Here is a 22,198-nt window from a genome sequence, read left to right as displayed (position 1 = left end):
CGTCTTAGAGATATCCTTTATTTAGACAGGCCACTAGCACCAATGACGAATGCCCTAACCAGAGAAAATGTAGCCCCTGGGCACGTGCCTCCCTGGGCACTTGAGTAGATCTGAAAAAACTTGATAGGTGGAAGGCTGTAAACAGTAGGGTGAATGCACCTTGAAGTAAATCTCAGCTCTGTTGAAAGTACGCTCAAGAAACACTTCTATTGATAATAGTGATTCAGGAGTATCATTAAAACGGGTTAACATGCCCAACCAACATTAGACAGCTATACTGAATGCCCTTAGATCCCTGAAATAAGTCAATCAAATCAAATCAATTATGGAAATGGCCAGACTAACTGATACATAACACGGACATGGTGGCGCACCATGAATCAAGAGGTTGTGAATTAAAATCCCAGGTGAGGACTGTTGAATACTAATTACTGTATAAATTAGCATGCACAATGTAATCAGTATGTCAAAGTGTGTAAAATATGTACAATGAAAACACTATGTTAAAAGCACTGTGTGCAAGTATCCCTAACCTTGCCAACAGACAAAACGATATGAATGGATCAGTGGTTCACAAAGCAGGGCTTTGATTCACTCTGCAACAGTAAAAAGGCGTGATGTGTAGTGAAACCCTTTTTGTTTTTGGAACGATTCTTTTGTCCCTTCAAGCGATGTCCTGACAACTGATGAAACTTGTTGTCACGCCCTGGCCTTAGTATTCTTTGTTTTCTTGATTATTTTAGTTAGGTCAGGGGGTGACATGGGGAATGTATGTGTGTTTGTATTGGCTAGGGGTTTTGTATGGTAAATGGGTCAGTGTTTTGTCTAGGTGTTTGTATGTCTATGGCTGCCTAGATTGGTTCTCAATTAGAGGCAGCTGTGGTTCATTGTCTCTGATTGAGAGKCATATTTAAGGCAGTCATAGGCATTGGGGTTTTGTGGGTAATTGTCTATGTTGAACGTTTGTTGCTTGTCTATGCACTTACGTCGTTAGCTTCACGGTTGTTTTGTTTAGTTTGTATTCAGTGTTCGTTTCGTGTTTTTCCCTTCTCTAAATAGAAGAGKATGTATTTTGCACACGCTGCGCCTTGGTCCTCTCTCTCTCCGCAAGACGATCGTGACACTTGTCTAGAACATTCATATCTTATATTCTGAAAACACGGCAACCATGTTCTGTGTATGCTTGGTGGGATGTTGATAGAATATTCTCCCAACCCACAGAAAACTGGAAACATMWATGTACATGCAACGTTCCATGAAACATGTCGAGAACATGAATATGGTATATTCTGAGAACGTGGTAACCATGTTCTTGCTATGTTTTGTTTGACATTAAGAGATTGTTCACCTAACTAACACCAAAACATGCTAGAAAGGTTCTCAGAAGGTTRATGCTAAATAGAATGTTCCCCTAACTAACGGAAAACTGGTCACTCAAACATTAGGTGAACATTTTGGCAAACATTACAAAAACGTTCTCTCTCCCTAGAATTGTTAGCGAGGTAGAGGTTTGCTTTATGTTTAATTTAATATAGTTGTTTCTTTTGTTTGTGTTCTTGTCGTGCTTCCACTGGCCAGTCATGTGCTCTGCGGTGCGTCCCAAAGTGCACCCGAATGAGCCAGTATTAGTGACAAAGGTGACATTGCAGCCCGCAATTCATGCGTTCCTGCATAGGGGGTGTTCAAACTCTTTATGCTTCTATTGGTCCATTTTGAAGCTAGGACTGTACGCTACTAAGTTAGCCTTCCGCCTGTGTCAGTATTTATAGGATAGCGTTTGTAATGTTATCACATTATAAACACTACCCTATAAATACTGGCTATGCTGATGAGGTAACGTTTTAATCATTACTAACGATTATAACGTTACTTCGTGAGCACAGCATCATGTGTCTCCTCTTCCTTTACTATTAGCAAGCATGTGAAATGTCATTCGCCTATTAACTTCATCCATGACAGACTAAGGCAATTTCACCACGCTTGCTGATTAACCTATGGGCTCACTCATGCAATAATCACTTTCCTTTATTTCAAGCAATGGGCATTAATCTAGGGGAGGATTTATATGTCAACTCAAACCTTGTGTCTCCCTCTCACTGTTTTGCTGCAACAGTCTTCCAACCTCCACCACTAGCTGAAGGACGGTCACTGCCGAGCACTGTATGCTAGTGGTTGAAGATATCCATCTAGTGATGTGGAGGCTGTGCTTTGGCAAAGTGGGTGGGGTTATATCCTGCCTGTTTGGCCCTGTCCGGGGGTATCGTTGAACAGGGCCATAGTGTCTCCCGACCCCTCCTGTCTCAGCCTCCAGTATTGATGCTGCAATAGTTTATGTGTCGGGGGGCTAGGGTCAGTCTGTTATATCTGGAGTATTTCTCCTGTCTCATCCGGTGTCCTGTGTGAATTTAAGTATGCTCCCTCTAATTCTCTCTCTCTCTTTATCTCTCTTTCTCCTTCTCTCTCTCTTTTCTCAGAGGACCTGAGCCCTAGGACCATGCCTCAGGACTACCTGGCCTGATGACTCCTTGCTATCCCCAGTCCACCTGGTCATGCTGCTGCTCCAGTTTCAACTGTTCTGCCTGCGGCTATGGAACCCTGACCTGTTCACTGGACCTGCTGTTTTGGACTCTCTCTCTACCGCACCTGCTGTCTCTAACTGAATGATCGGCTATGAAAAGCCAACTGACATTTACTCCTGAGGTGCTGACCTGTTGCACCCTCTACAACCACTGTGATTATTATTATCTGACCCTGCTGGTCATCAATGAACATTTGAACATCTTGGCCATGTACTGTTATAATCTCCACCCAGCACAGCCAGAAGAAGACTGGCCACCCCTCAGAGCCTGGTTCCTCTCTAGGTTTCGGCATTTCTATGGAGTTTTTCCAAGCCACCATGTTTCTACATCTGCATTGCTTGCTGTTTGGGGTTTTAGGCTGGGTTTCTGTACAGCACTTTGAGACATCGGCTGATGTAAAAATGGCTTTAGAAATACATTTGATTGATTGATTGATTGACTGTCTGTCATGCAGATCTGTTAACTTTACAGGCAGGACAAGCAGGGGCGAAGGACATGGTGTACTAGCTCCACTCTTCGGTTTTGTTTAGAATTAGGCCTAAGTGATGCTAATTTGTAAATATTGTTGTTATGAGTAGGCCTACTCAAAGGTGTATGGTAAAAGGATGTTTGACCCAGTTTGCATCCTTTTACGTGTGCAATTAGATTGGTCCCCTTAGATAGTGGGCTAGTTGGTAGCCTCCAGAAAACGTTCTCTCTCACTAGAATTGTTAGCTGGGTAGTGGTTTTATTTATGCTCAATTCCATTTAATTAAATGTTGGATCCATCAGAACTTAGTCGGATCGAGAATATAAAGGGTTCTGAACTTTGATCAACGCTGGGAGTAGCCTAATATTTAGATGTTGACCCGTAATTGATTTTCTGTATTGTGTACTACTGTGTATATATTTAAAGAAAGATACATAAAAAATACCTAGGTCTGGACCTCGCTGACTTCATGCAGTATGTAGTTAGGGCCATGCACTGTACACAGTTAACAACACATTTGTGGTGTCCATCTTCAGTTCACACGCAGGTGTTTMGAGAAGAAGATAGCCAATTAGCACAGATAGTCGACTCTGTCTTCCGTTTGTTTTCCGTAAACAAGCGCTGTAACATGGAAATATGGCCGTGTGGGAACCTTAACCCGTGTGTAGTCATTTAACCTTTAGTTTTTGGGAAATTCTCTCTCGCTGATTTTAAAGATGTGTTCCTTATGTTATCGCAAGCGATGCGTGTTACCGTTTAGAGCAAGCGTTGGGCTCTTAACAAAACACCCCCATCCAGAATAGGCACTTAAGATAGTTAGCATCTATGAACTCAACTCAGATATATACCTTGAATGACACACCTGTCTCGATCAATGAGAAGATTTGAAATAGGCAAGATGGCGGCGTAAATATTGTTGGATTACTTCATGGAGCATTTTTTTTATTTTTACATTTAATAATGGAGCATTTTCTCAATTCAAACAAGCACCTGCAACTAGCCATATAAGTTTTGGAGACATTCATTTTCTGGGACGGCAGGTAGCCTAGCTGTTAGAGCGTTGGGCCAGTAACGGTAAAATGTTCTGCGCTACAGCTTTACACTACCTAAGTAATAACGCCTATCAACCAGCTGGAACAGAAGTAATGGTCTGACTAGGCAATATTTTTAATAGACTGTAGCTAATCGAGCCTAGGTCTGTGATGGAAAAAACTGGATGGATTAGATACGCCTAAACCACAAGGGGGCACTCGGCCTCCCATTGAGGCGCTTTTCTTATTAAAATATGAATTATTGCGCCACCCCACCGAAGGCATTGTTATTTAATTGAATTGGTTCATTATGTGAGTGTCTATAATCAGCCCACAGCATTGCTCCTAATGGAATCACAGGTAGGTAGTGTATAGCATTATTATGCCGCTGATGCCAAATGCCAAATCCATGCATGAAGACAATATAGGTCACCCATATACAGGAGTTATCTTAAGTTGCCCAAGGTTATTATTAACTCTGCAACTCATCTACTTTTTGGCTTGATGTCTGTATGAAAGTGAAATTAATAGATGGAAAGAAAATGTGGGTAGCCCATTGCCCTATTCTTTGCCTAGATATTGTGGTCCAACCATTTTCTTTCTGTCATGTATTTATGGACAAAGATTTTGGTAGTTGTCCATGTTAGTTTTACCATAGTCTAAAGCCGGTCTCCGCAGTAGGCACCCCCTCAATTAATAAATAAATAATTTTCCGTCTTGGACATTAAAGACCATAAAATCACCAGGAAATTGTGTATACCCCCCTACCTTGTCACAACACAACTGATTGGCTCAAATGCAATAGAAATTCCACAAATTAACTTTTAAGAAGGCACACCTGTTAATTGAAATGCATTCCAGTTGACAACCTCATGAAGCTGGTTGAGAGAATGCCAAGAGTGTGCAAAGCTGTCATCAAGGCAAAGGGTGGCTATTTGAAGAATCTCAAATATATAATATATTTTGATTTGTTTTACACTTTTTTGGTTACTACATGATTTCATATGTGTTATTTCATAATTTTGATGTCTTCACTATTGTTCTACAATGTAGYAAATAGTACAAATAAATAAAAACCCTTGAATGAGTAGGTGTTCTAAAACMTTTGACCGGTGGTYTATATCTGTTTGGGATTCTTGCGGTCAATTCGAGGTCGACAAATTATTTATAACTAGTTCTGGCCCCCTGACCATCCACTCAAGGAAAAATCGGCCTACGACTGAGTGTAATAGGGGTCCCCTGGCCTAAAGTGTAATAGGGGTCCCCTGGCCTAAAGTGTGATGGTAAGCCTTCCCTGGAATATGGGCCCTAATGAAAAATAACAGGCTACTTCCCATAATTAGGTGATTGGAAGTTTTCCTTCCAGTTTGCTCTTTCAAAATCATTTTAGGCACTCTATGAAGAGCAGATAGCAGATATCTCCCACTCCATAATGATTTGAGAAGGAAGCGTATTGTCAATTATAACGAACCAGCAACCGTTTACTGGCACGCAAAACATAGACATAAGGTGTTGTGCAAATGTTAAGAGATTATGCAAATTAAACTGACACCTTCAGGTTTGACAATTAAACCAGCACTGCAAGCATCAGTGATACTCACACAGCATTGGAAAACAATCTGATTGCCAGGCGGCTGATTTGCTATGCATAGCTTGCACTGGATACTTTTTTTAAAGCATTTATTTGCTCTTTGGATATTGGGAGACACAGCTAACATTGTGCTTATGTGTTCTATTACAGATGGATACATGAAAAGGAAGCCTTATGGTCCACATAGGAAGAAATACAATTAAATAAGTAACATGATAACATGATACAACATAATACTCTACAGTGGTTCCCAAACTTTTTATAGTCCCGTACCCCTTCAAACATTCAACCTCCAGCTGCGTAATCCCTCTAGCACTAGGGTCAGCCCACTCTCAAATGTTGTTTTTTGCCATCATTGTAAGCCTGCCACACACACTATACGATCCATTTATTAAACATAAGAATGAGTTTTTTTCACAACCCGGCTTGTGGGAAGTGACAAAGAGCTCTTATAGGACCAGGGCTCAAATAATAATATAATAATAATCAATAATTTTGCTCTTTATTTAGCCATCTTACATATATAACTCACCACGAGTTAATGAGAAGGGTGTGCTTGAAAGGATGCACATAACTCTGCAAGGTTGGGTTGTATTGGAGAGAGTCTCAGTCTTACACACAGTCTGTACCTGTATTTAGTTTTCATGCTAGTGAGGGCCGAGAATCCACTCTCACATAGMTTTTTTTTAAATMTATTTTATTTATCCGTTATTTTACCAGGTAAGTTGACTGAGAACACGTTCTCATTTGCAGCAACGACCTGGGGAATAGTTACAGGGGAGAGGAGGGGGATGAATGAGCCAATTGTAAACTCTCACATAGGTACGTGGTTGCAAAGGGCATCAGTGTCTTAACAGCGCAGTTTGCCAAGGCAGGATACTCTGAGTGCAGCCCAATCCAYAAATCTGGCAGTGGCTTCTGATTAAATTAGATTTTCACAGAACTGCGRGTTGCAATTTTGATGAGGCTCACTTGTTCAGATATCGGTAAGTGGACTGGAGGCAGGGCATGAAAGGGATAATGAATCCTGTTGTTTGRGTCATCCGTTTCGGGAAAGTACTTGCGTAATTGTGCACCCAACTCACTCAAGTGCTTCGCTATATCACATTTGACATTGTCCGTAAACTTAATGGAAAGACCTGTGTGTTGTCCTAGTTAATGTAGACAGTGAAGATCTACAACTTCTTAATCATAGCCTCAATTTTGTTATGCACATTTAATATAGTTGCGGAGAGTCCCTATAATCCTAGATTCAGATCATTCAGGCGAGAAAAAACATCACCCAGATAGGCCAGTCGTGTGAGGAACTCGTCATCATGCAAGCGGTCAGACAAGTGAAAATTATGGTCAGTAAAGAAAACMTTAAGCTTGTCTCTCAATTCCTTGATAACCAGCGCACTTCTTTCTGTATGTTGTAAAAGCGTTACATGGTCGCTGCACATATCATTGCATAGTGCAGAAAATACATGAGAGTTCAGGGGCCTTGCTTTAACAAAGTTAACCATTTTCACTGTAGTGTCCAAAATGTCTTTCAAGCTGTCAGGCAGCAAGAGCCTCTCGGTGGATGCTGCAGTGCACACAAGTGGCGTCGGGGGGCAACTGCTTGCACTCGCGTTACCACTCCACTATGTCTCCCTGTCATGGCTTTTGCGCCCTCAGTACAGATACCAACACATCTTGACCACCAAAGTCCATTTGATGTCACAAAGCTGTCCAGTACTTTAAAATTATCCTCTCCTGTTGTCCTGGTTTTCAATGGTTTACAGAAGAGGATGTCTTCCTTAATTGACCCCAGAAAACGTAACGGACATATACCAGGAGCTGTGCCAGGCCCGCCACGTCTGTTGACTCATCCAGCTGTAAAGCATAGAATTCACTGGCTTGTATGTGAAGCAGTAATTGTTTCAAAACATCTCCTGCCATGTCACTGATGCGTAGTGAAACGGTGTTGTTTGATGAAGGCCATGTCTGTATAGTTTTTTGGCTTTTCCCCCAGCATTGTCCCAGCCATATCCGCGGCAACAGGAAGAATTAAGTCCTCCACAATAGTGTAGGGCTTGCCTGTCCTAGCCACTCAGTAGCTCACTATATAAGACGCTTCTAGCCCCTTCTTATTAATGGTATCTGTTACTTTTATACATGTCTTACTACTCTAAATTTGTCTTAATTCTCGCTCAAAAAACTCCCGTGGCTTATTTTTCAAATTGGCATGTTTTGTTTCTAAATGTCTGCGCAAGAGTGAAGGTTTAATCAAGTTGTGAGATAGTACTTTTGCACATATACCACAGTGGCTGAGGAAAGGCACTATTCCCAATATAAGTGAACCCCAAATCAATGTAGTGCTCATCATATTTGCGCCTCTTCGATGGTCCAACGTCCCTGTCTGTTGTTTGGTGCTTTCCCGGATATGGGGGCAGTAGCTCTTCGGCTGCATCAGATTCACAACTGTCAGTGTCCATGCTAGCTGGGCTAACAACAAATGTAGAATTACTGATGCTAACATTGGATGTGCTCGTGGAAGCAGAACAACTTGTGTCGTCAACAGGTGCAGGTGTAGTACTGCTGGTAGTAGCAGTACTACCAGTAGAGCTGGTAAATGTCGTGGGCCTTACTATGGACGTGGGCCTTACTTTTTTTAACCATTTATCAATTTTTGCTCAAATGGAATGAGCAGCAGCTACGTTTGGCTACATACGGACCGTTAGTGGAATTCCTGCGAGAGAGTAACGGTTATTTTGATTGGATGTTAATTATTTGACTAGGCTACCTGTATTTGACATTGTTTTGTTATTTCGCTGAACTCTAGATGGTTTCATTTTATTTTTGGCAGTGAAATGTGGCTACTACGGTGAGAAAAACAGCTCACCCAAATGTATAGCCTCGTTGGGAAATATAAATGGACTGTTTAGATTAAAATAAATATATATATATATTACATTATTAGGATTTTTTTATWTGAATCACATTTACATTTTTTATTTAACCTTTATTTAACTAGGCAAGTGTCACGTTCTGACCATAGTTCTTTTGTATTTTCTTTGTTTTAGTATGGTCAGGGCGTGAGTTGGGTGGGTTATCTGTGTTTTGTGTTTCTATGTTGGGTTTGTCGTTTGGCCTGATATGGTTCTCAATCAGAGGCAGGTGTTTGTCATTGTCTCTGATTGGGAACCATATTTAGGTAGCCTGTTTTGTATTGTGGGTTGTGGGTGATTGTTCCTGTTCCTGTGTTCCTGTGTTCCTGTGTTCTGTGTTCACTATTTCGGGACTGTAGCGTCTTCGGTTATTTTTGTTCAGTTTATTGTTTTGTTCGTTCTTGAAAGTATTCGCAATAAATATGAATACTCACCACGCTGCATCTTGGTCCGACATTTCTTACTCCTCAAACGAGGAGAACGAAGACTGCCATTACAGCAAGTCAGTTAAGAACAAATTCTTATTTACAATGACGGCTTAGGAAAACTGTGTTAACTGCCTTGTTCAAGGGCAGAACAACATATTTTTACCTTGTCAGCTCGGGGATTCGATCTAGCAACCTTCCGGTTACTAGTCCAATGCTCTAACAACTAGGCTACATGCTGTCCCAATTTTTGCGTACCCCCGACGGCGTTGCGCGTACCCGTACCCCAGTTTGGGAATACCTGCCCTACAACAATAGGATCCCTAGCCCCTATATGGAATTAAGCTACACACCATAAACCTTAAAGATGGTGTGATGTGGTAGCCTACATTCTCTGGCCTGTTTGAAATGCACTAGGCTAGTTTATATGCATCCCAGATCTACCTTTTCCTAGAAGAGATTAGACGTGGTATGTCAGACATTTTCATTTTTTTTTATATTGAAAAGAAGTGATTTCATTTCAGGCAACATTTAATATAGGCCTATCAGGTCAAGTGAAGCATCTGAAAGAGCCCAAAGTTGAATGCATGAAAGAGGGAGGAGAGCATGTGTTAGTGCTTTGCTGGAGCACTTCATTAATTTTTAAATGATCAATATTTCTATGTACAGCACTTTCAGATGCCCGCTCACCGTTCATTTCCAATACTGAAACGGTTGGCACAAGAACACCAAAGCAGAATTAAAATAAGGAAGCAATATCTGATACAATCTGCACTTTAGCCACATATCTGGCTATTAAAAAACAAAGGAGGAAATTATTCCACAGACCTCAAATAACTTTAAAGTCATAAACAAAATCGGAGAGTTAAACAGTATTTTTGCCCATGGTAATAGATTGATTTTAATGCAGTGGATTCAAGGATAATTTAAAACTGATATTTGGTTTCATTTACGGTTTTATTTTTCATTGTATTATGACTTCAGGGCATTTAAGACGTGTATTTCGCTTTTCGAAGGACGACACCGAGGACAAAACATWCAATACACATACCATGAGCCCATATGGACTGGGTACCTTTGTGTGTATGTATTCTCTGTAAGACACTGAAATAATCAAATCAATCATGTGACCAGGTGGAGCCTGATTTCCAGCAACACTGCAGCTGATTGTCAAGTATCCACACATAGTACCTGGCATCGTTCTGAGTGGCAGCTGGTTCTGTGTCACTCTCCTTGAATCTCAAGTTCACTGAAGGTMAAAGCCTCAATGTTGAAAGGGAGATAGCTTTATCGCACCTCTAAATTAAGTCAAAGTCAAAAAGTTCAATCAATGCTGTCTGGGCTTAGTGAGGCTTTACAAAGGTGGACAGTCACATGCTTTACTGCCAGTTAATGTAGCCATTAACACTTCTCTGGAGACACGGACTGCTTCATTAGACTGACCAAACAAGATATGATGATCTGTTACATAGAAAGGGCATTGAGGATAATGAGATGCCGCATGTTGATTATAAATGTGGATGTACAAGTTAGCTAACTTCACTAAGGAAAAATAGTCAACTGCACATCATGTAGGCAGTAGACTTGAAGTCAGACAATGTGGGCTGTGTTTTTTAGTTATTGAATATCCAGGAATAGAGTATACAAAAACTGTATTCAAAACACTATGGGCCCACCAAAAGACTAGATAAGCCTGACACACTGGACCCCCTCCAATTCGCATACCACCCCAACAGATCCATAGATGACGCAATCTCTATTGCACTCCACACTGCCGTTTCCCACTTGGAAAAAAGGAACACCTACATGAGAATGCTGTTCATTGACTACAGCTTAGCGTTCAACACCATTGTGCCCTCCAAGCTTATCACTAAAGTAAGGATCCTGGAAATGAACACCTCCCTCTGCAACTGTATCCTGGACTTCCTGACGGGACGCCTCCAGGTGGTGAGGGTGGGCAATAACACATCTCTCACGCTGACCCTCAACACGGGTGCCCCTCAGGGGTGTGTGCTTAGTCKCCTTCTATACTCCCTGTTCACCCATGCATGACTTCAACACCGTCATTATGTTTGCGAACGACACGACGGTGGTAGGCCTGATCTCCAATGACAATGAGACATCCTATAGGGAGGAGATCAGCAAGACAAAAGAGTTGATCGTGGACTACAGGACACGGAGAGTCGAGCACAGCCCCATTCACATCGACGGGTCTGTAGTGTAGCGGGTCGAGAGCTTAAATMTCCTCAGTGTACACATCACTAAGAATCTATCATGGTCCAAACACACCAACACAGTTGTGAAGAGGGCATGACAATGCCACTTCCCCCTCAGGAGGCTAATAAAAGATTTGGCATGGGCCCTCAGATCCTCAAAAAGTTATACAGCTGCACCATTGAGAGCATCTTGACTGGCTACATCACTGCTTGGTATGACAACTGCTTGGTATCTGACCACGAGGCTCRACAGAGGGTAGTGCGTGAGGTCCAGTACATCACTGGGGCCAAACTCCCTGCCATCCAGGACCTCTATACCGGGCGGTGTCATGGGAAGGCCCTAATAATTGTCAAACTCCAGGCACCCAAGTCATAGACTGATCTATCTGCAACTGTACGGTAAGCGGTACCGGTGCACCAAGTCTGGAACCAACAGGACCCTGAACAGCTTCTACCCCCAATCCATATACTCTTAAATAGTTATTTAAATAGTTAAACAACTAGCTATATGCATTGACCGTTTTTGCTCTATCTTTTTTGACTCATCACATAKGCTGCTGCTACTGTTTATTATCTGTCACTTTATTCCTAGTTATATGTACATATCTACCTCAATTACRTCATACCCCTGCACATCAACTCGGTACGGGTACCCCTTGTAATAGCCAGTATATCATTACTCATTATGTATCTATTATTATTTGTATTATTACATGTTTTACTTTTCTATTATTTCTCTATTTTCTTTCTTTCTGCATTGTTGGGAAGGGCCTGCAAGTAAMCATTCCACTGTTAGTCCACACCTGTTGTTTACGAAGGATGTGATGAATAAAATTGATTTGAAAAGCCAATCCAAGCTCAGCTATCTCCATTTTTGTTGGCCTCTTTGTATACCTTACAACACTATTTCTCTTTCCCATCGGGTTGTCTGAAATTGTTTATGACAACCATCCACAGCATTTCATGTCACAGTGTTTCAGTGACAGAGCTGAAGTGTACCAGCAGCAGCCATCTGGCTGAGACAGATAAGTAATAAACACATTCCCATCCTTCTCTATATCTCTGTATGTATCCGTTTCAGGGGTTATTCAAGGACAACGATTCTGAGATTACACTGGACGAGATATGCCAGTCTTCCATTTCTCTCTAAAAATCATTCCAAGGAGGATGTATGGATGCCACTAGTCATTACCCCCAGGATACCAGGCAGTAAATACATGATACTGTCAGTCAAGATTACCAAGATAATTAAGCCATGTCATAAACACAGCTAGTGTGTGTGTGTTTCTGTGTATGTGTAAGAGAGAGAGAGAGAGAGAATGGCTGTCCTTGCCAATCAAGAGACATGTTGGGGGGAGAGTACACAATATGAGGGAAGAACAGGCCATTTTTCAGTACAATTTACTCCTTTGTGCATGTTATCATTGGCCACTTTAGATTATATGTGATGGCTCAGTTGGTTGGAACATCATGTTCTTGGATGAAAGTGTCTGCGAAAATAAGTTGGCCTATTATTATCGCCTATATTATCACAAATGAAGGGTGGCATATGCCTATGCCATTTATTTGGCTTCATCAATAGGCTGACCTTTTAATTTAATTGACTTTTCGTTCTGYATGACTGACTGTCCATCATTGTGGCTCTGAATCCAATCCACCTATGATTTACAGGTGATGATTCAAATTATAATCACCTCAACTCCCTGCCATTGACTCCCACTGCGAATCGGAGCAGAGGGTTAATCCAGTGTATTCAGTGATGGCCAGGCCGTCAGCTGCGCTCTATATCGCATCTCTCTGGCTCATCGTGAGAAACGAACCCAGCCTCTTCCCTGTGGTGAATAACACTGCGTGCGGTTCATTCATTCTGGAGCGTCAGATGGTGGGGTTGGCGACCGTGCAACTTGCACCGCGTCTCTCTTTCGTCCTTCTTTTTACTGGACTGTCTGTGCTACCGACCATATATCCAGTATAGGACAGTCATGCTCTGTGTATAAGCGATAAAAAAAAAAATTACAACAGAGGTCAATCAGCGGTTTTGAAATCCAGGCAACTGAGGATGCACAGCGCTGCTGAGGAGGACAGTAGTAGGACTCTGTTCAGCTCCACCGATTTCAGACAACGACGGGAATCTCATCTTCGCGGTATGCCTCCTATTGAGAGAGAGTAAAGCAGGGAAAGAAAATAACGTCTGACCGCTTTGGATTCTACACTGTCCCTTTGACTTTCTGTGTGAAAAGTAAAGGGTGCTAGTTAGTTCAGTTGCACACTAGTACCCGAACACCCGATAGTGGAGGGAGGAGCGATGAGAAGAACCCCATCGCCGTATACAACACTGGCTTGCTTTGTTTCTCAGCAAAGGACCCTTTCAGAAATAGGCTGATACTGTTCATTTCTTCAAGTGGCACTGTGTTTGGATACTGTTCTGCCTAATGTCGACTGGCACTTTAATCTGGACCATGTACAGTATGATCGAACATTAATTGTAAACGTTTTTCAGATTCTTTAATTCTAGTTTATGGATTATCCATGGACTGATCATTCAGACGTATAATAACCAGATCAAAATGCTGCTAATTAAGAGCTGACCGACTTTCTGAATTTTGAACATCTGGACATGTAATTCAAACTGTTCCAGTATTTGTTGAAATAGGATTATCAAATTGTTGAACCAATCATAAGTGTCTTTATCTATTTCTGCTTGGATACCCTTRGATTGTAATATATACAAAAGTAAATACGGAGGGGAGTTTATGGGTATGTCAACAAGAATACAGCTTTGACTGAAAACCATCTGGAATTGTGGAATTGGACCTCCTGAAACGTACTCTGCTGTAAAGTGCGGTCGCGTCATTGCAACTGCCCAGGCCAACAGCGCAGATATTTGGGGATTTGAGAGTTACAGTGACCCACGTGGAGCAGAGATCCAAAGTGGACAGTACACCATGGGTTGTTGCAGTGGCAGATGCACGCTGGCCTTTATATGTGGCATGCAATTGGTGAGTTCATGATCTTAATGATTTCATGCATAATGGCTTTCTCTTGGGGCAGGCTGGTCTCATAGACTCGACGTAACATAGTATACGGGAGACTCAAATTATTATGATATGTTACCTATGGTATAGTTACATAAGACAGAAGGTTACTTAAAGGAATACTTTTGGATTTTGGCAACGAGGCCCTTAATCTACTTCCCCAGAGTCAGATGAACTAGTGGATACAATTTGTATATCTCTGTGTCCAGTATGAAGGAAGTTAGAGGTAGTTTCACAAGCTAATAATAACTTGCGTTAGAGCAATGACTTGAAGTCTATGGGTATCACTTTAAGGCAAAAACGAAAGGAGGGTGGTTGGTCAGGGTGGATGGGTAAGCATATAGCTCTATTGTCTAGCAATACAAGGTTGCATGTTTGAATTTCATCACAGACAACTTTAGCATTTTAGCTAATTTGCAACTTTGCAACTACTTATTACTTTTTAGCTACTTTTGCAACTACTTAGCATGTTAGCTAACCATTATCCACCCTTTAACCTAACTCATAACCCTAACCTTAACCCTAACCCCTAGCCTAGCTAATGTTAGCCCCCTAGCTAACATTAGCCACAATACATTGGAATTGTTTTTGAAGAAAATTGTGTACTGGGCACATACATTATGAAGGAAATCATTTGGTGGACACAACATTTATTTATTTATTTGTGTGCCCGACATGAATTTAGAATAAGTAATTTCTGTTTATTTCATGATAATCTGTGATTGTGATCATTTCAACACACTATCTGGCTAGTAATGGGGGCCTCAAGGAGAAACAAATGGTCCAGCGTGGGGGTCTCAAGGAAAAAAATGCCATGGCCATTTCTTGGTCCCAGTTCGACCCCGGCAAGAGGCATATACTCGGCTATTTCCCTCTCCAAAAAATACAGCCACACCCTCAATAGTCCACTTCACCTGACATCAGCCACTGAATCTGATTAAATTCTCCAGGTAACTTTGCCAAAGGAGAATACAGCATCAGTTCCAGTAGCCTACATTTGAGTTGTTGATGACAGCATTATCAGCTGCATCCCATCTAATTCCACATTATTCCTACAGCCTTCTGTAATAAAACCTCAACATGACTCAAGGCTTTAGGCATTTCTAAATGTGACTATGGAAGGGAGCCATTCACAAACACACCCCAGCCCCACCATTTCACCATGCTTCCCTGGCATCAGCCCCCAGTGGTACAGCTGGTAAGGAGCCTCTGTCCGGGAGGAGCAGTGTGAGCGCAAACCTTTGTGTAATTCAACACTCCAAATGATCCTATTCCCACTCTCCTCTGAGTTGTGATGATCAAATGATCCGCTTGAACTCTGAATTGTGGATTCGGTCGTACTAGGCCACTGGCYATTTTTCCAGTTATTGATTTAGCACAGAATAGTTTACTTTTAGGGTGGCATACCTGCAGTAGGCTGTAGTGAAGTGACCAGCTAGTACACTCACGCATCTCTCAATAGCAACCTGGACTCAGGGGTAGCGTAATATAGTAATTTAAAATTCAGGACTCTCAAATTAGTAAGAAATGTTAAGCTGGTATTAATATGTGGATGTCCATCGTAAATTCCGTATCATATGTTATGCATTACAATTCATACAAAATGGTACGAAGTATACATGAAATGTATGATATGTTACAAATTCAATTGAGGTGGTTAACGTTAACTAGGCTAASGGTTAAGGTTAGGGTTAATGTTAGAGCTAGGGGATAAAATAAAATGTTATTCATCACATGCTTCGTGAACAACAGATGTAGACAAACAGTGAAATGCTTACTTATAGGCCTTTCCCAACAATGTAGAGAGAAAGAACAGAAAAATTATATAAAAGTAAAACGTGTAATAATAAAATGTATAATAAATACACAATGAGTAACGATAACTTGGCTTTATACACAGGGTACCAGTACCAAGTTGATGTGCAAGGGTACGAGGTAATTGAGGTAGATATGTACATATAACTAGGAATAAAGTGACAGATAATAAACAGTAACAGTTGTGTATGTGACGACAGAAAAAAGTTTGTGCAAAAAGGGTCAATGCAGATTGTCCGGGTAGCTATTTGGTTAAAGGGATACTTTGGGATTTTGGCAATGAGGCCCTGTATCTACAGAGTCAGATGAACTCATGGATACCATTTTTATGTCTTTGTGTCCAGTATGAAGGAAGTTAAAGGTAGTTTCGCGAGCCAATTCCAACTATAGCATTGACTGGAAATGACTCATCCGCAACCAATGTAAGTAGTTGCAAACATACAGTAGCAGTCGGACACACCTACTCATTCTAGGGTTTTTATAAAAATTTTACTATTTCCTACATTGTAGAATAATAGTGAAGACATCAAAACTATGAAATAACACATATGGAGTCATGTAGTAACCAAAAAAGTGTTAAACAAATCAAAATATATTTGAGATTCTTCAAAGTAGCCACCCTTTGCCTTGTTGACAGCTTTGTACACTCTTGGCATTCTCTCAACCAGCTTCATGAGGTAGTCACCTGGAATGCATTTCAATTAACAGGTGTGCCTTGTTAAAAGTTAATTTGTGGAATTTAATTCCTTCGTAATGTGTTTGAGCCAATCAGTTGTGCTGTGATGGAAGGCAGGGGTGGTATACAGAAGATAGCCTTATTTGGTAAAAGACCAAGTCCATATTATGGCAAGAACAGCTCAAACAAGCAAAGAGAAACGACAGTCCATCATTACTTTAAGACATGAAGGTCAGTAAATACGGAACATTTCAAGAACTTTTAAAGTTTCTTCAAGTGCAGTCGCAAAAACCATCAGTGCTATGATGAAACTGGCTCTCATGAGGACCGCCACAGGAGAGGAAGACCCATAGTTACCTCTGATGCAGAGGATAAGTTAATTAGAGTTAACTGCACCTCAGAGGAGACTGTGTGAATCAGGCCTTCATGGTCGAATTGCTTAAAAGACATCACTGCTAAAGGACACCAATAAGAAGGAGAGACTTGCTTGGGCCAAGAAACACAAGCAATGGCCATTAGACCAGTGGAAATCTGTCCTTTGGTCTGATTTCTCCTAATTTGAGATTTTTGGTTCCAACCGCCATGTCTTTGTGATATGCAGAGTAGGTGAACGGATGATCTCCGCATTTGTGGTTCCCACCCGTGAAGCATGGAAGAAGAGGTGTGATGGTGTGGGGATGCTTTGCTGGTGACAATGTCTGTGATTTATTTAGAATTCAAGGCACACTTAACTAGCATTACTACCACTGCAATCTGCAGCGATACGCCATCCCATCTGGTTTGCGCTTAGTGGGACTATCATTTTACAACAGCACAATGATCCAACACACCTCTAGGTTGTATAAGAAGGGCTATTTGACCAAGGAGAGTGATGGAGTGCTGCGTCAGATGACCTGGCCTCCACAATCCCCCGACCTCAACCCGATTGAGATGGTTTGGGATGGGTTGGACCGCAGAGTGAAGGAAAAGCAGCCAACAAGTCCTCAGCATAAGTGGGAACTCCTTCAAGACTGTTGGAAAAGCATTCCTCATGAAGCTGGTTGAGAGAATGCCAAGAGTGTGCAAAGCTGTCATCAAGGCAAAGGGTGGCTACTTTGAAGAATCTCAAATATAAAATATATTTTGATTTGTTGAACACTTTTTTGTTTATTACATGATTCCATATGTGTTATTTCATAGCTTTGATGTCATCACTATTTTTCTACAATGTAGAAAATAGTAATAAAAAAAAAACTGCCATGTTTAGGTGTTTCCAAACTTTTGACTGGTACTGTATATATTTGTTCAAATATAGAATTGTACCTTTACTGCTACAGCCCATAAAAACACATTGAATAACACAATAAAAAATGGCAAAACAAACAGACCAAAAAATAAATCATGAGGAAGAAGGTTTTGAAGTGACTGTCCCATATCTAGGAGTTATAAGAAAGCTCAGGAAATGATGTTTAACCCCTTTTTTTGTTGGTCCTGTGACACTTGGGYGTCGTAGAACAAAACAGAGAACACTACCCCTTTCCATAGTGGGGTCATATTAGTTTGTATCCCAAACCGTTCAGACTTTTTCATGAGAAGACCGATTTTCGGGATGTCTCCTGGACTGACAAACAGTACTGTAGCTCTGCCACTTTCCACCGCAGATGCTGAAGGTCGACATAGGCGGGTCCGGTGGATTGAGACGCAGATGTGTTGGATTGAGAAGCAGCCCAAGCCGATATCTCTAGCTTAAACAGACGGCTTTTGATCGGGATGTTTCTATTCTTTTAATTAGATTGACACGTGTGCATCGATCGACTCTAGGGCGTTTTAAGTAACCTAATGCCTTCATCTGTGATTGAAATGCACTGTATACAAAATCGTGTGGTGGAGGGGAATATTGTTTTGTGTGTGTCTGTCACGAATTTCGCATATGTAATTTGTGTCTATTTCACGATCATTTGTGATAGTAGGTTGGATCATTTTGAGTGAAAAACACAAGTTAGACATGCCGACTCAGCTATGAATGGATCAGTCCATCTGGCATTTGCCCGAAATGCCGGATGGCCAGTCCACCCMTGGCCTCTTGTTTCACTGCTCTTATGAGGATGTCTCTTCAATTAAAAATMGTTAATTGTTCACTTTCAAACATAGCCCTTGCCAACAACATAAATAGTAGGTGCCTGATGTTTTTCATTAAAACACTCATTGCTATACTATAGCCTACTCAGCCAAATGCAGGTTAGATTTCAAGGAACCAGATTATATTCATGGTCAAGGCAGGCTCCTTTGAGCTGCATGGCCAATGTCATTATTTTGGAGATCAGCCTCCATATGAAACTATAGGTCCTATTATAACAAGGTGTTGCATGAGTAGGCTACTATCTCTCATTCCATGTATTTCACAATGTGTCCTATAGACTACAGTGACTCACTGTCACTTAACTGATAGTAGATGGTGGTGACAATGTCAACACCATCCACCAGCTGGTACATATGATGAATCACCCTTGCGTGATGGGTCACATGACATTTGCCAAGTCTTGTTCAGCACACCCCTTAAGAATGTGCAGATGGCTATTTTGTGTGTACAGTATGTGTGTGTGTGTACACATTAGTGATGCATGAGTTGACTCATATTCCACAGCCCCCATGGTTATATCCGCAGGGCGGGCATTTTTAGAGTCATGATGGAGGGGTTGAATAAAGAGAGAACAATACCTTAAAAAATCCATAAATGTATCATTCTTGTGCAATTTATATATTTTTTAAAAACAATTTTCTTAAATTATGTTAAGCTATCTGGRATTAGTGTGTAAGCCTAAACTTTAAGGCATAACTGTATGCGCGCCAAATAGCCTACACGCCAATTGCCAAATGCTTTTGGGAAGGGCAGAAAAAGTTCATGTAGATCCACGGAGGCAAAAATAATGATGTCGGAGTTTAATTCAATAAGAGAAAAGCTGCAAAATGGAGAGTTGAAAATAAAGAGAAAAGGGGGGACAGAAAAGTCATGTTTGGGAAAGATTTGGTGAAGTGCAAAAATAGGATGATAGCAGCAGGATATGTTATATGTTATATGTGAGCCGCTATACAAATTCGACAGTCACAAGCAGGGGACTTCAAATACTGTAAGCCTATGGCACGTCAAGGGAACTGTAGCCTACTGTTCAGATGGGTTGAATGGAAACTGAACTCTGGACACTGACTGTAGGTCTATAACTTCTCAAGTAGCCTTAATATTAACTCCTGCAGAATTAATAATTTTTTGCAGTTAAATTATACAGGGACAAGAGTGGAAAAATATTATTTATTTATTTTAGCATCTTGAGAGAATGTGAATATGCAATTAGATACCATCTGTAGAGGCACTGTCTTTATCAGCATCATAAAAGGTGATCGTACTTCAACCACAAAATATGCATCCAAGCCAAACTGAAATCTTATCAGAAACATGTTTGGTTGTTTTAACAGCTTTCTATTTCCTTTCAACCAGTTCAACCAGTCATTTGTAACTGATGTCATTTGGAAATTTTGCACCAAAAATCTTTTCAGTTTTTTTTGTTATTGCAATTTATCCCCGGTCCCTGAAAGAAGCAGATATGACAGAGAACATTACTGATGTTAACTAGATTGAAGAATACATTCTATTGATTTATAACATTCTTCTGGTGAGCAAGGGTTTATTTAGTCTTCTACGGCAACATATAATGACTGAAGAGAAACTGCATGGATCTAATTATAGACAAGTTGCCCCCAAAGAATTATAGGCAGAAACATATATAAATATATAATATATATAATATATATAAAAACATTATTCCGCCYTCTCTGACTGTAGTATACATCTCATTTTCTATATTAGTTGGTTAGGGTTGGGTGCGTGCCTCGGATTTTCATCTGCGGATGGGTTATTAGCAATTGTGGGCGGGTGAACAAACAGCTGACCCGAGCAGTAGTGTACATGTCTTATAGCCGGGCGGCTGTTAGAGAGACTCAGCCTAGGCGCAGTGGGCGAAGCCACCCCCTGAAGTCTGTTAATTACAACTCCCAGTCTTCCTAGCTGGAGACCTAGCATTCGGTCTGCTCTGGTCACATTGTTAGCAGACTGCTGTACTTTTACAGAGCATGATGAGCCACCTCCTTTCAAAAAGGCTTTTAGGCTTCTCTTAGCACCAACTATGTTTGGTTGTAGTGAAAATGTCTGCCTATGTGTAACTTTATGTTTATTTAAACTTTTTGCATGTTCTGATGAATAATGTAGGCAGTAGGCTCCACAGACACTGGGTACCTGTTCTGTACAATGATTGGTGTTTGAAGTGGGAGATAGTTTGAGGAGGTACCACAGGACAGCTGTGTCTGAGAGCCCACACTGGAGTTGTTCTGATCACACTGACATCATGTCCAGCCTCACCCACAGATACCCCTGTGATCAATGAGCTCTCATGCACACAGCGCTGGAGATAACCTTTCGCAATCCCCCTGACTGCATCCAGCCAGACACTCCTTCTGTCATGTGTAGCCTATCTACAGCCCTGCTTGTTTCCCAACACTGATCCATCAGTGTTTCAAAGCACTGCTGCGGTGTCTTAAAGCTGGAGTAGGAATGCATCCTCATCCACTGGGCCGCTTTTAGCAGTGGCTACATTTAGTGTTTCGTTAATGCTCTGAAGCAGCAGCTGGAATTTTTAAACACTTGTGGGCATGCTCTCTAATTTCCTCCCAGAAAATGTCTCCTGCAGTCGTTAGGAAAGCCCTGTTAGGCTTATTTAATCATCTGTGCTTTTCCCTTTACCTCGAGCTGACTGCTTGACCTTGGCTGATGTCAGAACTTGTAAACAGTTTTGTAAACCATTTGATGTGTATTCATATAGAATAGGAATTATGCACCAAAACAATAGGCAACATAAGTATTGCAATATTTATGCATGCGCCTTGATTAGACCATTTGAACGTAACAATTTATCATACTGGGTCTTTCAAGCATTACCTCTCACTTAGTAGATTTGTAAACACAACACTCAAACAACTCAGAACTAATGCTCTCGTGCTCTCAAAGTGACTTCAAATGGACAATGTGTCACCCAACAATATGATCCATGCTAAATAACTATGACGAAAAGCTTTTAAATGTGTTAATAAACTCAGCTGCGTTTTTTCATTTTGTTTGTGCTTCAAACCGTGTTTCAGAATGGATGTTAATATGATGCTAATTCCCACAGAAGACTGAGCAAGGATTAAAAAGAGATTGTGCTGTTCAAGTGTATCTGACATTTACCAATTTATGAAAAACGAACAAGACCTGTTCATGTTTTTTCTAATCATGACATAATGCAGGGATTATTTACCTATTTTGATCCTGCTTTTGATCCTCAGATATGATTCAGTTTTCATTCATTACCCCATCGCGTGCACATTGAATTGCCGTATAGTTTACGGGATATTTCCTCTACCACGAGGCTATTTTTGAGAC

The 22,198-nt window shown here is 41.1% G+C and overlaps 1 protein-coding gene across 1 annotated transcript in view; it reads left to right on the top strand.

The window, feature by feature from the left end:
- Nucleotides 1-13,058: 13,058 nt before the first annotated feature.
- The window catches only part of nkain2 (sodium/potassium transporting ATPase interacting 2), a 171,649-nt gene continuing 162,509 nt past the window's right edge, over nucleotides 13,059-22,198 (top strand). Inside the window, 1 exon segment of the mRNA XM_024000517.2 lies at nucleotides 13,059-14,222. Within this exon segment, the coding sequence (XP_023856285.1) occupies nucleotides 14,169-14,222 (54 nt within the window). The 5' untranslated portion in view covers nucleotides 13,059-14,168.

The sequence above is a fragment of the Salvelinus sp. IW2-2015 genome, linkage group LG14 (genome assembly GCF_002910315.2).
Source record: "Salvelinus sp. IW2-2015 linkage group LG14, ASM291031v2, whole genome shotgun sequence".
Taxonomy (NCBI): domain Eukaryota; kingdom Metazoa; phylum Chordata; class Actinopteri; order Salmoniformes; family Salmonidae; genus Salvelinus; species Salvelinus sp. IW2-2015.
The sequence above is the reverse complement of the archived record's forward strand: the minus strand, read 5'-3'. Positions and strand labels throughout refer to the sequence as shown.